General features: G+C 46.8%; 1 protein-coding gene across 1 annotated transcript in view; it reads left to right on the top strand.

The window, feature by feature from the left end:
• LOC147698809 (E3 ubiquitin-protein ligase TTC3-like) overlaps nt 1–22,746 on the top strand; it is a 1,497,644-nt gene that overhangs the window by 190,340 nt on the left and 1,284,558 nt on the right. The window contains exon 6 of the mRNA XM_086935406.1: nt 7,783–7,836. Within this exon, the coding sequence (XP_086791532.1) occupies nt 7,783–7,836 (54 nt within the window). The remainder of the gene's footprint in view (nt 1–7,782; nt 7,837–22,746) is intronic.

A 22,746-nucleotide genomic window follows, 5' to 3' on the forward strand; every position in this document is an offset into this window, starting at 1 on the left:
ACTTATTTTGACCAGAATTGGGGAGATACACTACTACAAAGGTGCACAGCCGCCCCTGAACAAGCCCCTTCACCATCAGCCATCGGCCTTCCTTATCATTGCGTACCTCTACAGGTTGGAAATGCAGTGCAGCGCAGAAGATTTGGGCTACCCCTCTGTTTCGTGGCGGCAGAAGATCTGTATATAAGGGGATATGCCCTTTGCCGAAGGCGTAGCTCATCCTTCCGTGCTAAATGAGTTTCTTGTAGCCCCACAATATCCAGCTGATGGTCAGTCACATATTTCCATACCTTCTGCCGCTTCTGTGGCGAGTTCAGGCCCTTAACATTCCAGGTCCCTATGCTAACTGGCATAAAGAAGTAATAGACCAGGACTCTCTACAGCCACCTCTTGATTCCCCTCTCCCGTACTCAGGGGACCTCCAGTCAAAGGCAATGTCAAAGGGCAATCCAGGACTCCCCCCGCCCCCCCCTCCCCGCCCCCCCAGGCACCACCCAACCAACGATAAGCCTGCAGTAACTTTGGCAATAACCCCTCCCAGCCCGCACCCGCCCAGATCACTCGCACACATCCCAGCCAGCCATTCAACAGAACCCTCCCGTCACCACCATGGAACCCCCAAGCGCCCTTCTCCCCAGGCCCCCCACCCCCTAACCCCCCCTGCAAAGAAAGGAACAATAGGAAATAACTCAATACACTCAATTTGAAAATGGTACTCATCAGTTCCAGTAGACCATAGTTCGTAAGGGCCCCTCCGGACTGGAATCGGGGCAGGGGTACCAACTCAGTGACCCCCAAGGCCACGGTCCGGGGTGTCTCCTCTAAAAGTACAACCATACCCCCGGAGCCTAAGGGCCAGTGCCCCTCCGGCGCCAAACCGCCATTAGGTCAGGGATCATGCCGCTCCAGAGCTTTGTTGAGAATCTGCTAAAGTCGCCGAGGCCACCGAAGCCACCGCATCTCCCCTTTCCTGCAAGCTGGCAGCGCGGTCCGGCCGCCGCCGGTCCGGAGATGAACCCACTCTGTGCCAGGAGGAGGAACGATGACTCCTCCGCGATGGTAAAGTGCTCGCCCCCTGAGAGGGCGCGACGTCGTCCAGGCCCAAAAGGTCCTTCGCCATTTGGAGAGAGCGAATCTGTGCTAGCCTATTCTGCCAGCGGAAGATGATCCGGAAGGGGTGCCCCATGAGTAGGAGATGTTGCGTTCCCGCAGGAAGGAGGTCACGGGACGGAACTCCCTTCTCTTCTGTAGCGTTGAGGCTGCTAGGTCCTGGTAGAGCTGTGGACGATGGTCCCTGAATTGCAGTGACGAGATAGCTCTGGCTTTACGCAGGATGCGTTCTTTCACTTGGAAATCGTGTACACAAACGAGGATGTCAGGAGGGAGCCCCCCTCCTCGCCTGGGCAACCCCACTCTATGCACTCTATCCATCCTTATTTCCTGCACATCCTCCTCATCCAGAATCTGCAAGAACAGGGCCTGAACATAGCCACGCAGGTCCCCCAGCCTCACCGTCCCACGGCACTGCGCGGATGCGGATGTTGTTCCTTCGGGAACGGTTCTCCAAGTCCTCCGTGTGGGTCTGCAGATCCAAATTTTGTTCCGTGAGACGGATGATGTCTTGCTGTAGCTGGTGCACATCGTTCGCCACAGGTCATGGTCCTCCAGTGTCGCCACCCTCTCGCCAATTCCATCCACATCTCTCCGCACCTCCCGAAGGTCCGACGCCAATTGCGCGCGGAGTTCAGAAATGTCCTCTTTAATGGAGGCGAAGAGTTTAAACATAAAGGCCTTAGTTGCAGGCGCCTCGTCGTCCGATTGCTTTGACGAGCCGCTGGCTCCTGGAGAGGCCGGCTGCTGCGAGGATTTAGAGGCACCATCCTTCCCCGGTCGCCCCTTGCGCAGCGTATTGGACATTGTGGAGCTCCGGGTGTAGCACGCGGCCGGGGCGGCCCCTCTCCCTCCAGAAACACAAGATGGAAAGTCGCTATGGGATCTCCGGATCCGTAGATTGGGCGACTTTCCCTACCGTCCAGCCCATACAGGGGTACGACCTCTCCCCCTCCGTCCAAGAAACCCTCAGGGGCCTCGCTGCCTGTCGATATCCGTGTGATAGTTCTCCAATAGATATTCCGTGCCAGGAGAGAGAGTAGGGATTACCCGTCCTGGGGTTCCAATGCCCAGGCAAGCCAGAGCGTGTAAAGTCAATGCAGGGCCTCCCCACGCCTTCAGCCCAGGCCCAGGGCGAGCGAGACCAGCAGGACTGGAGCCACCGGATCCAACCAGGGAAAGTCCAATCAAAATGGCGGTGCAGAGTCCCTGCGGCAGAAGCTCACACACTGCCGGGTCCCGGGCCCCTGCTATCATATCACAGCGAGCCGCCGGTGCCAGGATCCTGTGTCCGCAGTGCACCTCTTTCTGAGCCACAGCACGACCCCAACTGTAGAGATCCCGGCTCAATCAGGCAGCCCTCAGGGCGGTGTGGGAACCCTGCTACCCCGAGCCTCTGCGCTCCCCAGTCACCGGCTCCAGCACCACCAACGCCTGTCTTTAAACTCCGCCGGGCCCTCGCCAGTAAAGCCCCCGCTCCGGGTGGAAGATTCTCAGGTCGGAGGTCCAAGACCGCCGTAGCTTCTCTCCCGCTGGGTCCGCGTTGCACTCAAAGTCAGGGCCCGGCTCCGCCCTCCCGCCGGGCCCGCGTCCTCCAGACCGGCTCTCCTCGCTCCCTTCGTCACCAACTGCACTGCTCCCTCCAGCCGCTCCGTCTCACCCCGGTCAGTAGGAGATCGGGTACAACCTCCAATGGCTGCTCTGGCGCCTCCAACCTCCCCTCAAGCGGCCGCTCCCGGCGGCTCTCGGCTCCCGCCGCCTCCGGGTCTCACCTCCTCACTCCAGGCCCGGCGCTACCGCCTCCCTTCTCTGGTGGGCACAGGCGTCTAGGGCAGCCGCCTCCACATATAAGTCGCGCTCCTCGCTCCCCGCCAGCTACAAGGGAGATCTGGAGTAATCGAGGCCGATGCGGGCTTCTTCCCCGCGATTCTAGGCGCCGCCGAACGCAGGAGCCGGCCTCACTCTCACGCGAGGCCGGTGCTTACAGGCCTCAAATCGCCACCGCGCCTCTGGCCGTTGTAGGCGTCGCACCGCTCCACCGACAGCACCGGACCGCACCCCCAAGTGTCGGTGACCTCCGCTGGCCTCCGGTAGCTGGTCAGCACACCCTGGACCGTGCTATACGATGCTATGCTGGATCGGCGCCGGAGAGGCTCGAAGGAGCGTCCTACTCCGACGCCATCTTGGCCACGCCCTTCTGTCTTTTTTTATAGAATCTTCGAACAGGTTTCCTTTTTTTTTACTCTATTCTTTTTTTTGCTTTATAGGGGCTACCTTGGCATCGTTTATTGGGGGTTCAATGGGTGTCTGTTTTCCCATCTTTAAATGTGAAGAAAATATAGGAAATACAGGGGGCGTATCTGTATTTTGAGCTATAACAGGATCTAACATGGGTTCTATCACATCATCCAGGATGGCAATACAATTGCTTCCGACAGACGCTACATTAGGGACGCTGCGATCATACGGGATACTTGCCAGATTACTTCCAAACCGCCCATCAGATGCGGGGTTCATATCCTTTTGGGATGGATATAAATTTTCCATCTCCTTGGGAGACATATTGTCTTTATTTTGAATCAACGATAAATTGTCCGGCTTAAGATGTGACTCAAGAATGGACCCCCCTTTTTTATGTAATAGAACCCTAAGGATTTGGGTAACTATATCTAGGACACAATCGGAGCCTCCAACAAATTTCTCCAATAAACTGAGAATAGAAGATAACAAATATTCCAAAGAAGACATGGTTTTAGAAAATAAATTATCATTACCAGTCGGGGAACTAGGAAAAAAGTTATTCAAATTAGTGTCATGGTTGGAAGAAAGGTTTAGTTGGGGTGCAGAGAGATCTGATTTATTGGAAGGGGTACTACTGTAGAGATGGACCCTAGGGATAATGGGGACTTCATTATCGATTGTCGTAACCATGGCTTTGGCTTGAACAGACTTTGAATACCTCTTTTAAACCCGTGAGTCAATATCAGGTAAAGTGAAGTCACCCTCCAAAATTGGGGACTTAGACTGAGAAGGGCCAGGGGAAACTTGTAGTTCCTCTACATTTGGAAAAAATAAATTATTTTCTGTTACTTCAGGTGATTTTATAAACAAGTTGTTGGAGGATTTCAAATCATTAGCGCCAGAAGCCCCATCATGTAAAGTATTCCCAAGATGTAGCGATAATGGGATATCAGACAAATTATTAATGTCTTTAGTAGAGGGAGGTGCTACCTCAGATTCTACGCCCTTTAGATCGATGGGATTTACAACATCTGATGTCATTTTCTCTTTTCCCCTTTCCCATAAATTAAACAATTGACATTGACCTTTCAGTTGCAAAGTAGAGTTAATTTTGTTCCGCAGGGGATTAGAGGGGATTAGATTTTGTTTTGGAACCTGTCCTCCCCACTAATACTCGACCTGAGCGAAGTTTTTTTGCCATCATAATTAAAACAAACAAGATTCCGACAAGAGAGGACAAATATAGTACAAGACAGAAATATTAAATTCTAACTAAGGAGAGAATAGGACCAGAGGCTAATAACTGAAAACGAAACCCAAAGGGACAGGGCCCAGCCCAGCCTACTTCAGCCTCTGATCGCCTCAGACGGTCCCGCCCTTGTCCCGGGCTTCTCACGGGACGCTCCTGCGCAGAGGTAGAGAAAGCTTACTATATAGGAAGGGGGAGGGGGGAAGAGGGCAATGGGCGGTGGGCGGGGCAGGCAGGCAGGGAGAGCGGACCAGCTGTAAAAGGTGTGTCAGACAGGGGCTCCTGGGAGACGGAGTCCCTGTGCAATCAACGCTCGCAGCCCTGTTGTGCCCTCTCCATTCCCGTACAGACAGAGATGACAGGAGTCTTTAACCCGCAAAGCGGGTCCGGCAAGCTGTTAGCAGAGTCCTCGGGCAATGAGCAAGGTCAGTTTATCTCCTCACAGAGCGCAACCAATTTCAAACTGCAGCGTCCCTCCTGTTATTAAGCACAGCAGGCTTTAATCCTTCGTGGGCGGTGGGCGGGGCAGGCAGGCAGGGAGAGCGGACCAGCTGTAAAAGGTGTGTCAGATAGGGGCTCCTGGGAGACGGAGTCCCTGTGCAATCAACGCTCGCAACCCTGTTGTGCCCTTGCCGTTCCCGTACAGACAGAGATGACAGGAGTCTTTATGCCGCGAAACGGGTCCTGCAAGCTGTTAGCAGAGTCCTCGGGCAATGAGCAAGGTCAGTTTATCTCCTCACAGAGCGCAACCAATCTTGGTCCAAAGAGCTCCACTTGTGTGTAGTAGTCTGAGTGCGGGGATTCAGCATTGGCAGCTGGTTTGTTTGTGTTGCGTGTGATACACCAAGTCTATCATCTTCAATAAGTATTTGATGTCTGGAATGTTTTCAGTAAGGTAGGGAAGACTCATTGTGAGTGAGTGGTACAGCAAATGACTGCTTCGATGAGTGCATTTCTCTGATTATCAATTGGTGTAATGCTGTCTAGATGGATGTTGGCCATACCTTGTGAAAATGCCCGCTTGTTTTGGGACATTGACATTTGAATGGATTTATCAAAGCATTTTTTTGACCTGCAGGTTTGTCCATTGTTCCTAATGAACTCCATGCTATTGTAGTGTAGTTCCTATATTCCCAATAGGCTCTACGCATTGGAATAATGTAAACTATAGTTTAGACGTAGGACTGAAGTCAAGTAGGTCTCTATCCTATATATTAAACTTAATTGTGAGTGCCAGCTAGCTCAGAGGTCATTAGAGAACTTTCTCAAATAAACAAGAAGGGATTAGTTTCTGACAACCGCATAAACATGACAACTTTGTTTCCCACGAATAAGAAATCAAATCTCTAGAGTCACGGAAACAATAGATAATTATTTTACTCAGTCAATCGTGCATGCTTCTTTTCACCAGAGATGCAGAGAAATAGAGAGACCAGCGTTTTCAATAAAAGTATTTATTGAACAGTCTTCTTTCTCAAGCATTGGAAATGAACTGCTACAATCGTAATACTGGTTATAAAGTACAATGCATATGATACGAACAGTATTATAAAGTAGTACTGTAAAAGCATGATATGGTTTCTAAGCCATAAAAGTGCATAAAATGTATAAAATACATACAGTAATAAATAATGACTAAAAGTACTCAACTGGTGCTTCTAAAATACACCTACCCCGGTGTTCCTAACCTAAGTCTAGTACGAGGGAAGAAGTAAGTGAGGAGTAGCCTAAGTTTAGTAGTTCTCTGCCAGGAATCTATTCCAAGAATTCTCTAAGGGGTCTAATCAGCTCCGTACCTTGGTTTTAGAATGAAGGAGGTCTTGTATCTCTCTCTCTCAGGACTCGATTTCCCAGATACCCGCAAGGGTAAGCCGGAAACACTGGAGCTGGATTTCTCGGCTAGAGAAAAGACAGCGTCTCTCAGTGCGCCAGCTGAAGGGTCGGCTTCCTTCGGCACTTGCTGCTACAGGGCGTCGGGCAAGTAGATAGTCGATCTGCTCCAAACCACCGTGTGTTTGTTTGGGCAAACCTAGGCATATTTATACTTTGAAAGTGCCAAGTTTGACGCATGTTTGGACTTAATAACGTCACTCAAAGGCAAAATTCTTGGAAAACGCCAGGAGTTCTTGGAGAACTTAATATTCAAGCAGGGGGAAGTCCCTAGCTGCTGAAGGCAGATTTTTCCAAGAAATTGTTGTTGATTCTCGGAACTTAGTGGAAGTAGCCATGCCGTATTTGGGCTGTATGGATTAGGCCAAATATGGTAGTGATTTCTATGCCTATATAAGGATATGATAAAGTATACCTATATAAGGGCATGAATCGGGAAAATTACACTAGGGTCCTAGATTCATTTACAACACTATGCTGTGGTGGGAAAGGGAAGCGTGTGGGTTTGTGAGGTGGGCATGACCTAGAGGTAGAGGAGTGGGTTGCATCCATGAAGATGATGTTGATGTTGGCGAGGGAGGTGAGTGCTACAAAATCAGGTTAATTAATTTGTGAAAGCCTGGTTGAACGCCTGGGGGGGTCACAAATTGAGGTTGGAAGTTAAGATGTGCACATCTGTAAGTGAGCGGCAGAAGCTAAGAACTTGAAATCTATTTGTGTTTGTATGACTTATGGAGGTTTGGCTGCAAATGCTTTTGCTTGCAAATTTATGTCTTAGTTGATGCAATGTGTTTAACCATTTTGGTTTGCTTACCAAAAATGGGCAAGGATGTGACAGTTTTTCTGCAACAAATGGAGCCTTCAGGTTGTATTTCATAAGGTCTGCTGTTGCGGAATGTTAATGTAGAGTGGAGGGTGATTAGCAGGAGTAAGTGTAGCACTGAAAGTGCTGTGGGAGATTATTTAGGCTCTTTAGGAGAATTATTGCTTGATTGATGGTTTCTGTTTAGTTTTGTGGTGTTGAAAGTCAGGTTTTGGTTGACTTTAACAAGGTTGGCCAGTGGTCTTGCATTTGGTGAACTCCTGGCAAGGTGGTGTTTGCAGTAGTGCTCAGTAGATTCCACTATTGTGCACAAAGTATACGATTTTGAACATCTTCACCATTCCTTGTAAAGAGAGCCTGAGTAACTGCAGTCGTTAATATGAAACGGTCTCAAGTTTAAATTCTCACCCGCCAATGCTATTAATAATTTTCCTTTTGATTCAAGAATTCTTTTTCAATTTTGTTTCAGCACATCCCAGATTTTGTCCGTGGCATACTAAGCTTTGGCCATCCAGTTTATGAAGTAAGTTTTTATTTATAGTCTTTTAATTACTGTTTCAATTTGTGCTGTCTAGTCTTCTGCGTAGATTAGATATGTATTTCCAATAAATTATCTTCTAGACTTGTGAATTATAATCCTAAATAATTCTTGGAGATTCTCCCCACAATTCGAACCATTATTCTATGTTTATAGACCAAATTTTATTCTGGTGTAAGTTCTGTCTGGTGTACATATTGAACCGAAAAGGATATTTCAATAGCAAATGACAACAACATTAAAATAGGCAATTTCTGTAAACTGTTCCAATGGGATTAATGAAAAATCAATAGGATATTATTAGGGGATGGCAGTATCTGAATGTCGCTGTAGCAGGACCATCACTTGGAAAGTAACTATCAAGATTAATTAAAATATGCTGCAGTAAAGTTGACTGCACCTGGTTACATCCACAAGAGCTATCTCCTACCAAGAACACCACACTAGATATTTCAAGCAAATGTATTTGATCTTACAAAAAATCAAGAGTTAACCAGCATTGGCAAAGCCAGTAGGTTCTTGCCTATATGAGATCTATTTGCTTTGCCAATATTTGTTTCAAACATTGGAGATGCAAAAACACAACATATATTCAATTGATGTCATATTAATATACCATATTAAATAAAATGTTTGAGCTAAGTCCTTTCAATTTTTTAGTGGACTCCTGGAGAATACTCCAGAATGTTCTCTTTTCTCTGTAGCGCGCCGTTTCACTGAAAGGATGGTATTGTGGATTTGTTATAGTACTTAGTCGGCGTGGTCATGTTCTGTGGAATAAGAGACTGTCAGAGAATTCTGAATTAGAGTGGAATGGAGCCATTTCTTCCAACAATGCATTATGCCCTCCAATAAGTAATAATAAAATCTGTATGAACCGTGCTTAGTGTGTGATCTTGAGTTTACAGGTGTGGGTCATCAAGTCCAAGATGCATTCGTTGCAATGCAACAGAGAAACAAAAACCCAATTTTATGAGGAATTTGGAGGGTTTACCTCCGAGTACACCACTTATTCCTCTGCGATTTGATTTGGGGCTGGAGTCAATAGAGGAGTTTGTAGCTGCACGGCGTATGCTCTATTGGAAGAGGCTGTGGTCAGTCCCAGAACTGGGATCCTATAGAGCAGAGTTTCTGGAGGTCTGGCTTTCCTTAAAAAGTAAAAATATCCCATGGTTGCTCCATATTAGAGCTCTTAGCGTACGGATAGGCACGCCGCAGTTCTGGGAGACACTTGAGCAGTGCTGCCCGGGGATGTCTAAATCTGAATTATTAACCCAGATGAGGAGACAGAACTCACTAACTCTACAGAGATCGGAAACCTTGGGTAGGCTGTCTGCAGAGTTCCTCTTAATAAAAATGGAATCTCGATTTGAGGAATTCTTAGATGCAATACAACCGCCTTTAGAGAGGAAGTTGTAACTCCAGCTAAGACATGGCAGCCTACCTGTTAGGGCATTCACCTCCAAGTGGTCAAAGACAGATAGGGAAGCATGCCCTGCTTGTAACTGCAAAAGAGAAGACGTCCCCATCTTATGTTTTTTTGTCCTGCGTATACAATCATAAGGAAATGTTGGTTAACCGCGTTATGTAGGAATATAGGATTTCAACACTTTGCACAGGCTTACCGGGTCTTAATTTCCGATACCCCCCCCCCCCCCCCCCATTGTTTTAGCTGTATCCCGCTTCCTATTCGGTATGTGGCGCAGAAGGCAAACTTTCCTATAAATCTGTGATTGAGTATGAATTTTACACTGTTGTTCTTTGATAACTTTTGAGTTTAATTCTCTTTTTATTGATTGCTTGCTATGTATTGTTTTAATCTCACGTGCCTTGTATGTATTTTAATTGCACTTTTATGGTCTCCGACCGAAATAAAGTTATCAAATGAAAAAAAAAAACATTTAGCCACTAGTCAAATTTGAGGGGTTACTTCAAAAGACTGTGTTAGAGTACATCCTGAAACGAATAATAGAAAACGGCACAGCAAGAAATGTCATAAGAGTAACATTCTAATATTTAATTTTCAGAAAACTGGGGATGTGCCGAACGTCAAAATGTAATTTAATTTTCAGGGTGTTTTTTTTTTTTTAAACCTTTATTTGTAGAGTGTGCAATACACAGCGTCTGCCTACAACCCCTCGGGGCCGGCCGCTATGACATATGAGAAAAGGATAAAAAAAACACCATCGGGACAGAACGCCGTTAAAGCAGTCTCTGAGCGAAGAGTAGCGTGCGGAGCATAGAACCATAGCATAAGGATAGAAAAAGGTTTAATTTTATGATTTTGTTGAGTACAATTTATAAAACTACGAAAAGAGTAGAGGCTAATCATTGACCAGGATAGCTATCATGATTCAAGGAGCACCCAGAAGGAGGTGTGATAGAGGAAGGCAGTTATCAGAAAATAATTTGACCACTAATAAAGAACCAGGACCCACAGCTATGTCACATAATGATAGAATACCATAAACTCCCTAATGACACGGAACCCCAACCCCAAAGGAAGCGAAGAGGTGTAAAAGAGAGAGAAACAGAGAAAGAGAAGAAAAAGAAAGAGGGCCATAGAAACAAAGAGAAAACATAAAACACATCCCATCCCCCCCACCCTGCATACCAGCGGAAGGCCACGGCCCACCCCCCCCCAATAGGCATGCCTGTCGCCCCAAGAGACCCCCAAGTGGGAAAGAGAGTAGAGAGAGAGAGAAAAAACGATCCCAATCTCCAACTCTCAGAGAAAGTGGGAGGAGGAAAGTAAACATACTCCCGGTCTCCATCGGCCCCGTAAGCATCCCCCACCCCAAGTATCATCAGCACGACAAAAGTAGCAAGCGGCACTGTAGGTGGGGAGAGTCATTTCCAAATGTGCAAGTAAATCAAACAAAATAACAAAAACAGTCCCATCCTAGTCCCCGCCCAACAATGCGTCCATCACATTAAAGAAATCGCCTAGCCCTGGCCCGATCTCGGGCGACCCACCGCACCCACCCCCCGTGAAAGGCCACAACCGTAGGAAAAAAGGAGAAAGCCCGCCCCAGTGAGAACAAAGGGGCAAAATGGCCGCACTCGATGATGAAGGAATGTCCAGGGACAAAATGGACGTCGCCAGTCCCAACCAGAGCCGACACATGGAAGGAGCTGCATTCTCAATATAATAACTTTTTGCATTGCAGAAGGTGTCAATGTCTCCATTGAATAGGCACAGTATATAGGGACAGTCTGATGTTGTAGCAGCAGCCCCGTAGACTCAGTAGGCAAGGTTGAATGTCGCACCGGGGAAAGAGACACTGTATCAGCGCCAGGGCGATTAAATCGCAGCTCACTCTCTGTATCCACGCAAAGTTGCAGTTTAGGAACACACTCCCGCGGCAACAACGTATCATTGACAGGGATCAGCGGAGGCTGGTAGACATTGCAAGAGGAGAGACCAGGCAAAGTATCGCATGATCCAGTCACGCACCCATCCAGTTTCTCCCTTAACAGTCTCGAGTTTTCACGCCAGTCATTCCGCAGTCGAGTGAGGGCACAAAGCACAGAAGCAAGAGTAAACGACTGTAGATTATTCATTACCCCCTCGGTGCGAGGCGCAGTAGGCAGGTCCGCTTCACAATCGGGTATGAGCCGGGCACACCGGGCGGGAGCCGAGGCACCGTCCGCCATAGTTGTTGGGGAACCAGCCGTCTTAATACTGCCTCCAGGGACAACAAAGGATCACCGGCGAGGTCAGCGCCGTGGCACAATAGTCAATCTTTTCGGACCAAGACAAGTTCGTAATCGTGGACGGCTCACATCGAGGCGTCCCTTTCCGCTCGGATCAGGCAGAGGCCAGGCAAGAAAGGAGCCCCGGTGGCCCGGGGCATCTCCAACACTGGAGGGAGCGAAGCGCGGCTCACCTTCAAAGTCCCACGGAGAAGGAGATGAGATAGACTCCCAGCTGGCCAGCAGCGCCCTCCACACCAGCGTCCGGTGTAAACGACCACAAAGGATGACAGCACCGTTCCAGAGCGATCGGCACCCGCAGCTGCAGTGGACACAGGCGGTGCGCTGTATCGCAGGACCCGGGTCCAGGACCAGGAGAGGGGTCGGCGTGTGTCTCGACGATACCCCAAGTTAGCAAGCAGGCAGGGACATCGGAGGAACACCCGCAAAGTCAGGAAACGTTTCCAAACATCCCGCTGGTACCAAATAGCAGGATAGCGACCAGGATGGCTGTGCGGGAGATAAGGGCTCCGGGAGCCGGGAGACTACACGTCCGTCTCCGCGGCCATCTTGGCTCCTCCCCCCAGGGTGTTTTTTTGTGCATTTTTCTTTAAAGTGCTTGACATCATTTTCATTGCACTGTACACTGTTTGGGAGGTAAGAATCATTGTCTTTGTCTAGATGAAGGGAGACTCTGATTTGAATGGGGGAGTTTGGGAATATGGTCAAAGATCACCTAAGGCTGTAAAGAAATGGATTTGAATTTATCAACTCTTGCTGCACAACCAACAATGCCTGCATCACATCTTCTACTGTGGTCATTAAGGGTGGCCGTGAAATCCGTTTCGCGGGCGAATTTGCGGATTTTCTGCGATTTCGCGATCTGCGAATCTCGCGAAATCGCGGTAAAATCCGCGAATCAGCGGGGACGAATTTTCAGCCAAGCAAGGGTTACAGCAGCAGGTGCAAAAGTTGAACCTAATTTCTTTGTAACCTTTTACAAAAGGGTTACAAACAAATTATCTTCAACTTGGACACCTGCTGCTAATTGCTTCCTGGCGCCTAGTTGCCTACTTGCAACTATTCTCTGACCCTGCTCTGACCCTTGAAGCAGGGTCCGAGAATAGTTACAAGTAGGCAACGAGGCACCTGTCCAAGGAATTAAACCTCATCAGGAAGCACTTACAGATATAAAAAACAGGAAGAAGGGAGAGGATGGCAAATACACCCATTTTGAGTTGTCAGGAGGGGTTAAACTAAAAGAGACCTTTTCAGCACAATTTTCATATGCATTTTGCTGAAAATAAAAAGCTGTATGTTCTGTAGGGGCAACTCAGGAATCTGGCCCTTCAGAGATCCGGCCTCTCTTTCTTTCTCTCTTTCTCTCGTTCTCTCTCTCCCTCTCTCTTTCCCTCTCTTTCTCTCTCTATCTACTATCTATCTATCTATCTATCTATCTATCTATCTATCTATCTCCCTCTCCCATAAACGACTGCATGGGTAACTTCGCTATGCAAGCGGCTCGCGAAGACGCAAAAAGCCCCGCGAACACGCAAAAAACCCCGCGAACACGCCAAAAACCCACCGAACACTCAAAAAAACAAAAATTCGCACAAATTCGCGAATTTTGCGGATCGCGAATTTGCAAATCCGCAAATTCGCGGATCACGAATTCGCAAAATTCGCCCATGCTTAGTGGTCATCTTTCAGCACCCCCTGACCGGGAGGGGTATAATTCTTGGGTAAGAGATTCTGTCACAATCGGCTCCTCCTCGGGATCAGGGTGATGCTGAAAGGAGTCCACCACCTGATTTCACCACACTCTGACTAGAACAACAACACAGAGCGTAGAGGTAATCAAGCGAGGGATAAGTCATCGAAGGGTAAGGGAAGGAACAGCAATGGAAGGGATAGCTGAAACGACAAAAGGCAAGAATTAAACCATCAATTCTAACTACTCTCATTCAATTCTCACTAATGAACCTATACATACCCCAATAATCAGGAGGTGACCTCTGCCTCTCTGTTTCATAGATAATTCTCTATACGTAGTTGCTCCCTTAAAATAAACCAAAGGTTACTGTTTGTTCATTTATACTTCTTGATAAAGATCAAGGACATACAAACAAGCACACATACCCTTATCTCACTTCCCCGGAAATTATAAAAACTCTCTCCAGTAACCCAGAGCTGGGAATGCTCATCAATGAATAAAAGTCAAATCAGGGCACTGGAGGGTAAGGATTTAGTATAGTCTGTAGAACTATACCAGTTCATCCAAGTATTGAACAAAAATAGAAACCAATTAGTATTCCTAGCTGGGCCCAACTAAATATGGAACACTCAAAAATATTAAAAAGAGATCCAACCTCCTCCGAGGCTTACCAGCTTGTAGATGGAGTTATTTGATACGCACCTTTTCTGTCCTGTAGCAAATGCGAATGTTCGTCGATGCACTAATCCACAGGAATCACAATCCGTGCAACAACTGGTTTCCCCTGAATGAGGCTAATTCCTTCCTCGCTGCAGCCGCATGCGAGAAGGACGTGAATGCCGAAATAGTAGCTGGGATTCCCTCCGCTTGCAAGTTCCAAACCAACGTGTCTCCGCCGAGAACACAGGATCTTAGAACCCTTCCTCGCTGCAGCCGCAAGCGAGAAGGGTGAAAGAGCGGGATCTGGAAGGACTTCCCTCTGCCTGTGAAATCCAAAACAAACGTGTCTCCGCCGAGAACACGCAAATCCTTCCCCGCGGCAGCCGCACACGGGAAGGAAGGAAAGCGAAGTTCGATTTTCGCCGTCTCGTCCAAGGAGGATAACTCTAATACCAGGAACGCCTTAGAGGTCAAAACGCTTCCTTTCTCAAATTCCGAACAATAGTTCCTCAGCAGGGAACCCAAAACGAAACAAACAAGGTTCAGAATCGTAATCTCTTACAGCGCGCCCTGGTGAACGCTGGGAATATAAGGGTTTGACTCCGCCCTCTTCTTAGCATTCTGGGAGTCTTAGTCATGCAGGCGCAATTAGACAGATCATGACAAATTTAACTTTAAAAAGTCACGAATTGCCCATCTAACAGTCCTATTTTTAGGATATGAATTATCAAGTGAAGGCAAGAGCCTGGCAGACAATTTCTTTGAGAAATGTGCAGTAGTCCAAGCCCAAAAAACGCTGAAGAATTTACAATCAATACTAGGTTTCCTGAATTTCGGAAGAACACACATACTAAATTATGCAGAGAGAGTTAAACCTCTCTATGAATTAATATGACCTGATTTCAAACCAATAAATTGGACTCAGAAACACACAGAAATTTTTGAGATCAATACAAACACACATGTTAACTAAAACAAAATTGCAAACACGTGAAAACACACGCAATCTTGTAATCCGAGTTATCCCAGGAAGATGCGGATTCACATACCTGACCTCTAATGAGGGAGAAACGGTACCTATAGCTTACAAATCACATTTGTACACTAAAGCTGAAATGAAATCCAGTTCTACAGAAAAAATTCTGTTAGCGGTTCAAACTGCTGTAGCAAAAGAAAGAGCCCAAGCCCAAGGCAGAAGGATAACTGTTTTTACAGCAGAATCAGCCCTTGAGGCATTAACGTGCACACGCAATTTAAATGCTGTGGCATTCGATCCAGAATGGATACAATGGAAAAATTCTCTTGCTGCAGAAGACGTGAAATACTATTTTGATGCGAAACTGAAGAAAATAGATGATCTAGAGTACGAACAAGAATATCCTCTGCCAATCGAAATTCTGCCTCTAGAAAAGTACACTTGTGTAATCTACATGGACAGATTTGCACAACACTACAATGTAGTGGAAAAATCGTACAAAGCAGCGTGCGCGATTGTTAAAGGTCGCTGACGCTCTGGTAAATTCAGACTGATGATTACCAAAACTGAATCAATCAGAAACTGTTCAGCTGAGCGAGCTGAAATAAGATCTTTAAATATGGCGCTTGAAAATGCCGATCGTGAATTCCCGACACTAATAGTGTGCGATTCGCATTTCTGCGTCAAGTCTTACAACAGTGACATGCAGACATGGAGTAAAAACGGTTACAAAGATGACACAGGTGCCACTATAAAGCATAAATCGCTTTGGGAACAAGTAGTTCTTTTAAAGAAAGAACTACAGAAGACTCACGTGATACACGCACTGAGTCATCAACGTGATGGCGGTCACGTTGCAGGGAATTCATTGGCTGACACAGCCACAGCGGAAGCGGTTCAACCAGCTTCCGTAGCCACTGAAAAGCGTTCAGAAAAACATATAGATGGTGAAACCATGCTGGCAGTAAAAGCCTTATTAAAAGGAAATTATGCAGCATTACCTCTCAACTATCCACTCAGTAATACATACATAATAGATGCAAACTCTGTTCCGTTTGCTCAAATCCCTGGAGTGGGGGATAGAGTAATTCCAAACACGAACCGGAGTGTTTTCTTGATTGAAAGCGCACACATGGGACTGGGTCCGAGGCACCAACAGATCTTGAAATCCTTAATAGAATTACAATCAGAGTACTGGTGGCCGGGAATCAGCGTGCAAATTTACAAATTTGCAATGGATTGTCCAGACTGCAACAGAGATCGCAGCTGTGAACCGGACCAAACTACTGCCCGTACATCTTTGTTGGGAAGCTTCTGGCTTTCTATGATACAGAAATCCAACCAGAGAAATGCGTCCCAATAATTATTAAGACAAATTAACTTGAATATGTAGACCAGCAGCATTCGGCTGACGCCAGAACTGTTATAAAAAGATTTGCAAATCTTTATCGGCATATACGCAATTGGCATGCTAATTCTGATCAGGGTCCTGCGTTCAGCTCTCGAGCTTACAAAGAGGCCATGAACAGCATGGGCATCGCATTGCGGTACTCTTCTCCCTTCCATCCTGAGGGAAATGCGGTAGTGGAAAGAAAAAACCGGGACATAAAGCAATCTATAACGGCGAGGGTATTAGGTTCGGGTGATGGGTGGGTCAAACATTTAACAAGTGTCCAACGTAGTCTTAATAATCTGCCAAGAAATTCTCTAAAAGGTCTCACTCCATACGAACTATTGTTCGGTACTAGAATGCTAATTCATGATCTTGCCTGTCACACTTCAGTGGTAGAAGAAAAATGCTTTGATATCAAAGACCGTTTGGCTGTTTTACAGGATCTAAATGAAACAAGAAAAAGCCTGAGTAACATAAAATTGAAACAGCCGACAACCACTGAAGAAAAACCACCTATCCCAGCAAGACCTGTCTGGATTCCAAAGATTGGGGATCTGGTCAGAGATAAGATTGCGGTAAAGAAGGTATTTGGGCCTTCTTACAGAAAACCTGTACCTGTCTTAGCCATCAGCGGAACGAGATCAGTTGTACTACCGCCCCTTGCATGTAAAAAGGAGAACCGAGTTGTATCCATCGACCTGGTAACACCACAATCATGTGGTCAATAATAAGTAGTAGGCCCAGTGGACTCCCAAGAAATAGCAGAATACCGAAATTTGCTACAATCCAAGAGGCTCATGCTGAGAGACTAATCAAATTTGATAAACCTGCAGTAAATAAAAAAGGACTATGCAATAATGCCATGGAACTTGTGCCTCTTGAAACCCAAATAGTAACAGTTCGTCAAGAAACACCAATCTACAATGATGTAGCCTCTGACTATTCTAATGAAACAAAGACAAATGCAAAAGCTTTGGCTCATCATGGTTCTAAGTTTGGGAAAATTCATTGATGGGAAATATAGTACAATGGACACAGCAAGTCAGAACATCAACTTGGTCCTAAAGCCTCACACATCCTCCCACATCGAGAAAAGAGAACTATCATCAGTAAACATCTCAGCCAAACCAATACCCGGTGGGTTAGCATGGGACAGAACTGAATATGACATTTTTTGGCCCGGTTGAGCTCTTGAAGTATCCACACCAGTTCAAGGTTTCATTAAGTGACTTTGTGACACTAAGTACTTACTCTGATGATTGGGACTTTGAAAACATTAATAATATGATGTCAGATTTAGTAATGTCAGCCAAATTTACTGAACATGATTATTTGCAGGGTTCATCGAATTATGAAGAGTTATACTGTTATAACCACTTTGGTGATCAGTATTTGCATAAAACTGCACAGCCTAGAAATGTTTTATTTTATAACCAATGGGAACACTGTCCAACACAGCCAAAAGGCAGCTCAAAAACATTTTATGAGAAATTCCAGTACTTCTCAGGATTTAACAACAGTAATCCGAAAACGTTTTATTTTAAAATGTTAAATAGGACAGGAATGAAAACAATGTTGACAAATACTACATTGATTTATTCAGAAAAATTTTATGACAAAATGTCTACATTTGGTTTCGAGTTTTGGAATAACAACATTGAAACAAAAACGATCTGGGGTTCCAAAGATTGGCAAGTACAAGGCCTGGAAGCATTATTTAGGGCCTGCATGATCTCAGAACAAATGATATTTGTGAATGACACAATTCAACAAACTACTTGTCTTGGCTTAGCTAAGATAAAAGACTTAAATACACTGTATATTCCGAAACCCATAACTGATGGTGATAGCACTACAGATGTGGAGATAGACATAACCCATATTTTTAACCAAAACAGAACACATCCTGAATGGAAAAAGTGGTTGATCTGGCCAACAGACACTAATAACTGTCAAGATAGATTCCTGAACAAAACACAGGGGTTACAAAAGACCAGGCCAGACCCAAGATACTCCCAGAGACAGCATCCAGGGATAGTTACAACATACAGTGTAGGGAAGCTATGCCTTGAGTGGTTACAGATATCCACACTGGCTGAAATTAAGCAACACTTGACTTTACTTAACCGCATGCGCGCTAGCGGGTTTTCCCACTGCGCGCTGAAATTTGAAAAAAACAGCGTTACGTGACAAAGCCAGCTCGTCATGCGCGCAGCGCAGGTAACGCCCATGACGAGCTGGCTTTGTCACCAGCATCGAAGGGGTTAAAGACGGTGCTGACTTGCGTGATTTCATAATGGGACCAAGCAAACAGCGTCAAAAACGTTTCATAGCGGCCAGTATATACGCTGCATACAACGAAGCTTGGAAAGTAATGCAAAATGAAACAGCAGAAAAAATACGAGAAATTGATCGTATTAATTTGGAAAAATCACTTTCTGTAGTGGACAATGGGTTAACGACTCTGTCCTCCAGAATATAATCATTGGACAGCATTGTATCATCTGCTATTGATATAATAGAACAGGACTTACTAATGTTACAACATGGACAGTCTCAATTACGTTCTATTGTACAGCTTGGTTGGACGTTGCAAAATCTGCGTTCAGGCTACGTACCATGGCGTTTAATCAACACAACGTCATTATTCGGTATCTTTAACCTTACTGATAAACAAATCCGTTTGGCACAAAAAGGAGCAGATTATACGATTCTGAGCATTGAAAAACTTGAAAGATTACCATTAATGTAGGTATGTATGTATTTAATGCTTGTTAAGCGCGACTGTCGCCCAAAAGGGTATCCTGGCGCTGAGACCATATCTAACCATCAGGTGAGGTGCACTACATTGCTCTTGGGAACAGGTAGATCTTAAGATCCCTTTTGAAAGAGGACAGATCTTGGCTACTCCTCAAAGCCAGAGGTAGGGTATTCCATAACGTGGCGGCCGTGAAACTAAAAGCACGGCCGCCCATCCTCACTCTGTTAATCCTGGGAATCCTCACCAGGAACGCAGAGGAGGATCTCAGAAGTCTGGCAGCTTGATACCAAGAAAAAAGATTTTGGAGTGGTATTGGTCCTAGCCCATGCAGAGCCCTGAAAACAAGGCATAAAGATTTAAAGGCCATCCTCTGCTGGACCGGTAGCCAGTGAAGGTCGGCTAATGCTGCAGATGAAGAAGCAGAACGTGGCCGAGATAGAGCCAATTTAGCAGCCATGTTTTGGATCCTCTGTAACTTTAGGATCAAGATCTTAGGGGCTCCCAGAAGTAGTGCGTTGCAGTAGTCTAACCTACTGAGAATAGAACTACACACTACCTCTGCTCTGGCTCCCCGGGGGAGTATTGGCAGGATCTTACGTAGGGCACGAAGCAGGCCCATACATGTCGCTGCAGTCCTATTTACAGAGGCATCGAGCTGTAAATTGGGTTCAAACAGAACTCCTAAATTACGAGCCGATTCTGCGGCTTCCACCGAGCCTGGAATAGAAGTTGGCCAAAAGTCATCCGGTAACGCGCGGGGGAGGCGGTCTAGGGAGCAATGCAGTACCTCCGTTTTTGACCCATTACATTGGAGTGAGTTGGCTCGCAGCCATTCTGCTGTAGCCGACATACAGCGGTGAAAGGTGTCCCTCGAAACTATCTCCGTGCCCTCAAATGAAAAAATCAATTGTGTCATCGGCATAATTGATGACTGATATGCCGAATGACTTCATCAGATCTACCAGGGGTCGGAGATATAAGTAAAAAAGGATCGGGCTGACCGCCGACCCTTGGGGGACACCTTGGTTCACCTGTCGTGCGGCTGATCGAAATGGTGGTAACGCCACAGCTTGTTGTCTGTTGCAGAGATAGGATGTTAACCAACTTAGAGCCAGACCGTTTACTCCCACGCTCCGAAGACGTCCCAATAGAATCTCATGGTCCACCGTGTCGAACGCGGACGACATGTCCAGCAGCACTAAAAATGCTGACTTACCCCTGTCGACACGCGTTCGTAGATCGTCCAACACGGTAACCAATGCGGTCTCGGTGCCATGGGCCGGTCTGAAGCCAAATTGAGCTGCATCCAGACAGGAATTTGTTTCCAGGAAGTTGGACAAGGCTCTCGTGACCCACTTCTCGAGAATTTTTATCGGAAATGGTAGGAGCCGAGATAGGTCTATAGTTGGCCCAGCAAAGAGGGTCAAGAGAAGCCTTTTTTAGCAGTGGTGTTACTATTGCCAACTTCCAGCTGTCTGGGACTGACACTGTAGTCAACGACTAGCAGCAGATGGAATAGAGTGGAGGAAACAACTCATCTTGGAATGCCTTCCAGATCTTATGAGGCATTGGATCAAGTGGTGAACCTGAGGATACGCCATTGGCCAAGACACAGAATTCCTCTAACGAGGGAGTAGGAAAACAGGACATCTGAGAGGAATCTTCCTTGTTGTTGTCCCATTCGGATACCGAATGGCCGGGAGATTCCAAGGGGGAAGATAAAGACGACGCAGACTGTCCGGGGACTATAAGTCCATTCAGAATGGTCCTAATTTTCTCCTTGAACGCAAGGGCCAGCGAAGCACATAGTTCCTGAGAAGCCGGAATGGCTGGTACTGTACAGGACGGGTTAGATAAATTATTAACCAGCTTGAACAGGGTCTGCGATTTATTAGGAGCCTTCGCCAAGGTGTCTTCTAAGAACTTTGCTTTTGCGCTTCTTAGCTGGTCCTTGTATTCATGCTGGGTCGCTTTATACGCTGCCCTATCCGGCTCCTTATACCCTCTCCTGCAGGTACGCTCCGCCTGTTTACAACGGAGCTTATGCTGTCCAAGATCATCAGTAAACCAGGCGTTGGCTCCTCTAGGTCTGTCCCTCACCCTTCGTAAAGGGGCCAGCTCGTCCAGTGATGTCAAGATTTGCTGGTAAAGGACCGCATAGCTCTTGTCCACACTATCCTCCACCAGAAAGGTCCTGGGCAGTAATGTGGGTCGAATCGGCTCCCTAAGAAGGCGAGACCATTGTCGATTGAACTTAGTGCCGCCAAGGTTACTTGGTTTTAATGGAGCAGGCAAAATAAAAGACATATTGATCAGTGAATGATCGGTCCAACACTGATCCACGACCTCTTTCACTACAACCAAATCCTTCTCTGCAAATATCAGGTCTAAAGTGTGCCCTTTGGCATGAGTGGGTGACAAGACCAGCTGTGCAAGTTGAATATTACTAGATGCTTGGCAAAGTTCTCTATAGGCCAGTTCTTGAGGGCCGGAGGGCCAGAGATTGAAATCACCCAGTACTAAGAAATTAGCATGGGAGTTAGATAGGTCATAGATCAGATCGACCAATGATTGAAGGGCCGTTGTGGTCGAAGATGGTGGTCTGTAGCATAAAAGACCTGCTATCAAAGTACCCCCCTGGGCTGTAATAGAGAAGCCCATGAGCTCGAACACCAACACCTCTTTTACCACCAGTTCTGAAAGGGAGATTGAGTCTCTGAAGATGTATCCTACTCCACCCCCCCTACAAGAAGCTCGGGAGTATGTCTTATGAGGTAGCCTGGTGGGCAAGCCCAACTGAGTTCCATCCCACAGTCCGCCGTAGCCCAAGTTTCGGTCGCAAATAATATGTCCAGATGTAAAGATTCTATTAGGAGAGCAATCTCAGCATAGTGCTTTACGAGAGAGCGAACATTCAACAGGCCACAGGAAAGAGTCCTGAGAGGGGATGAGATAGACAGACATTGCTTACCAACAGCGGTAAAGCTCGAAGAATCGTAAGAGTCCTCTCGAGGCTCTGCCAGATGAGAGGGAGCAAGCACACCGGGTACCCGGGACGCGAACGGGCACAAACGGGCTTCCCTCTGGCGCGTCTACGGCGCGTCCGCTGCGCGCCTGCTTGCCCATAACTATTTATAGTATAATGCCGCGCGGGCTTCCGGCTGCTAGAGCCTCTAGACCCGACCAGTATGGCGCCTGAGAGTGGCCCAAGCGTCAACACCCACCCAAGATAGCGGACGGAGCACCACGACCAGGGACCCTACTACCTAAATCCTGCCAAATGCGGGTGAGGACACAATTATTATGCAGGTAAGCCTGACTATGCCCCAAGTTGCTGTAGTAGCAAGCGCCTAATGAGTAGGCAAGGAAAACAGCAGCGCGATTACAAGCCGCGCAATTTAAAAACAATATGCCCAGGAATATACAAATACGGTTTAAAAATCTGTCCAGCAATGCGAGCAGTGCGCGCGATGAAAAGAGAGGTCTGTAAAGCGTATTGAGAGAGCAGCTTAAATAAGCTCTCCAATGCGCGGGCTTCCGGCTGCTAGAGCCTCTAGACCCGACCAGTATGGTGCCTGAGAGTGGCCCAAGCGTCAACACCCACCCAAGATGGCGGTCGGAGCACCACGACCAGGGACCCTACTACCTAAATCCCGCCAAATGCGGGTGAGGACACAATTATTATGCAGGTAAGC

The sequence above is a fragment of the Lissotriton vulgaris genome, chromosome 8 (genome assembly GCF_964263255.1).
Source record: "Lissotriton vulgaris chromosome 8, aLisVul1.2, whole genome shotgun sequence".
Taxonomy (NCBI): domain Eukaryota; kingdom Metazoa; phylum Chordata; class Amphibia; order Caudata; family Salamandridae; genus Lissotriton; species Lissotriton vulgaris.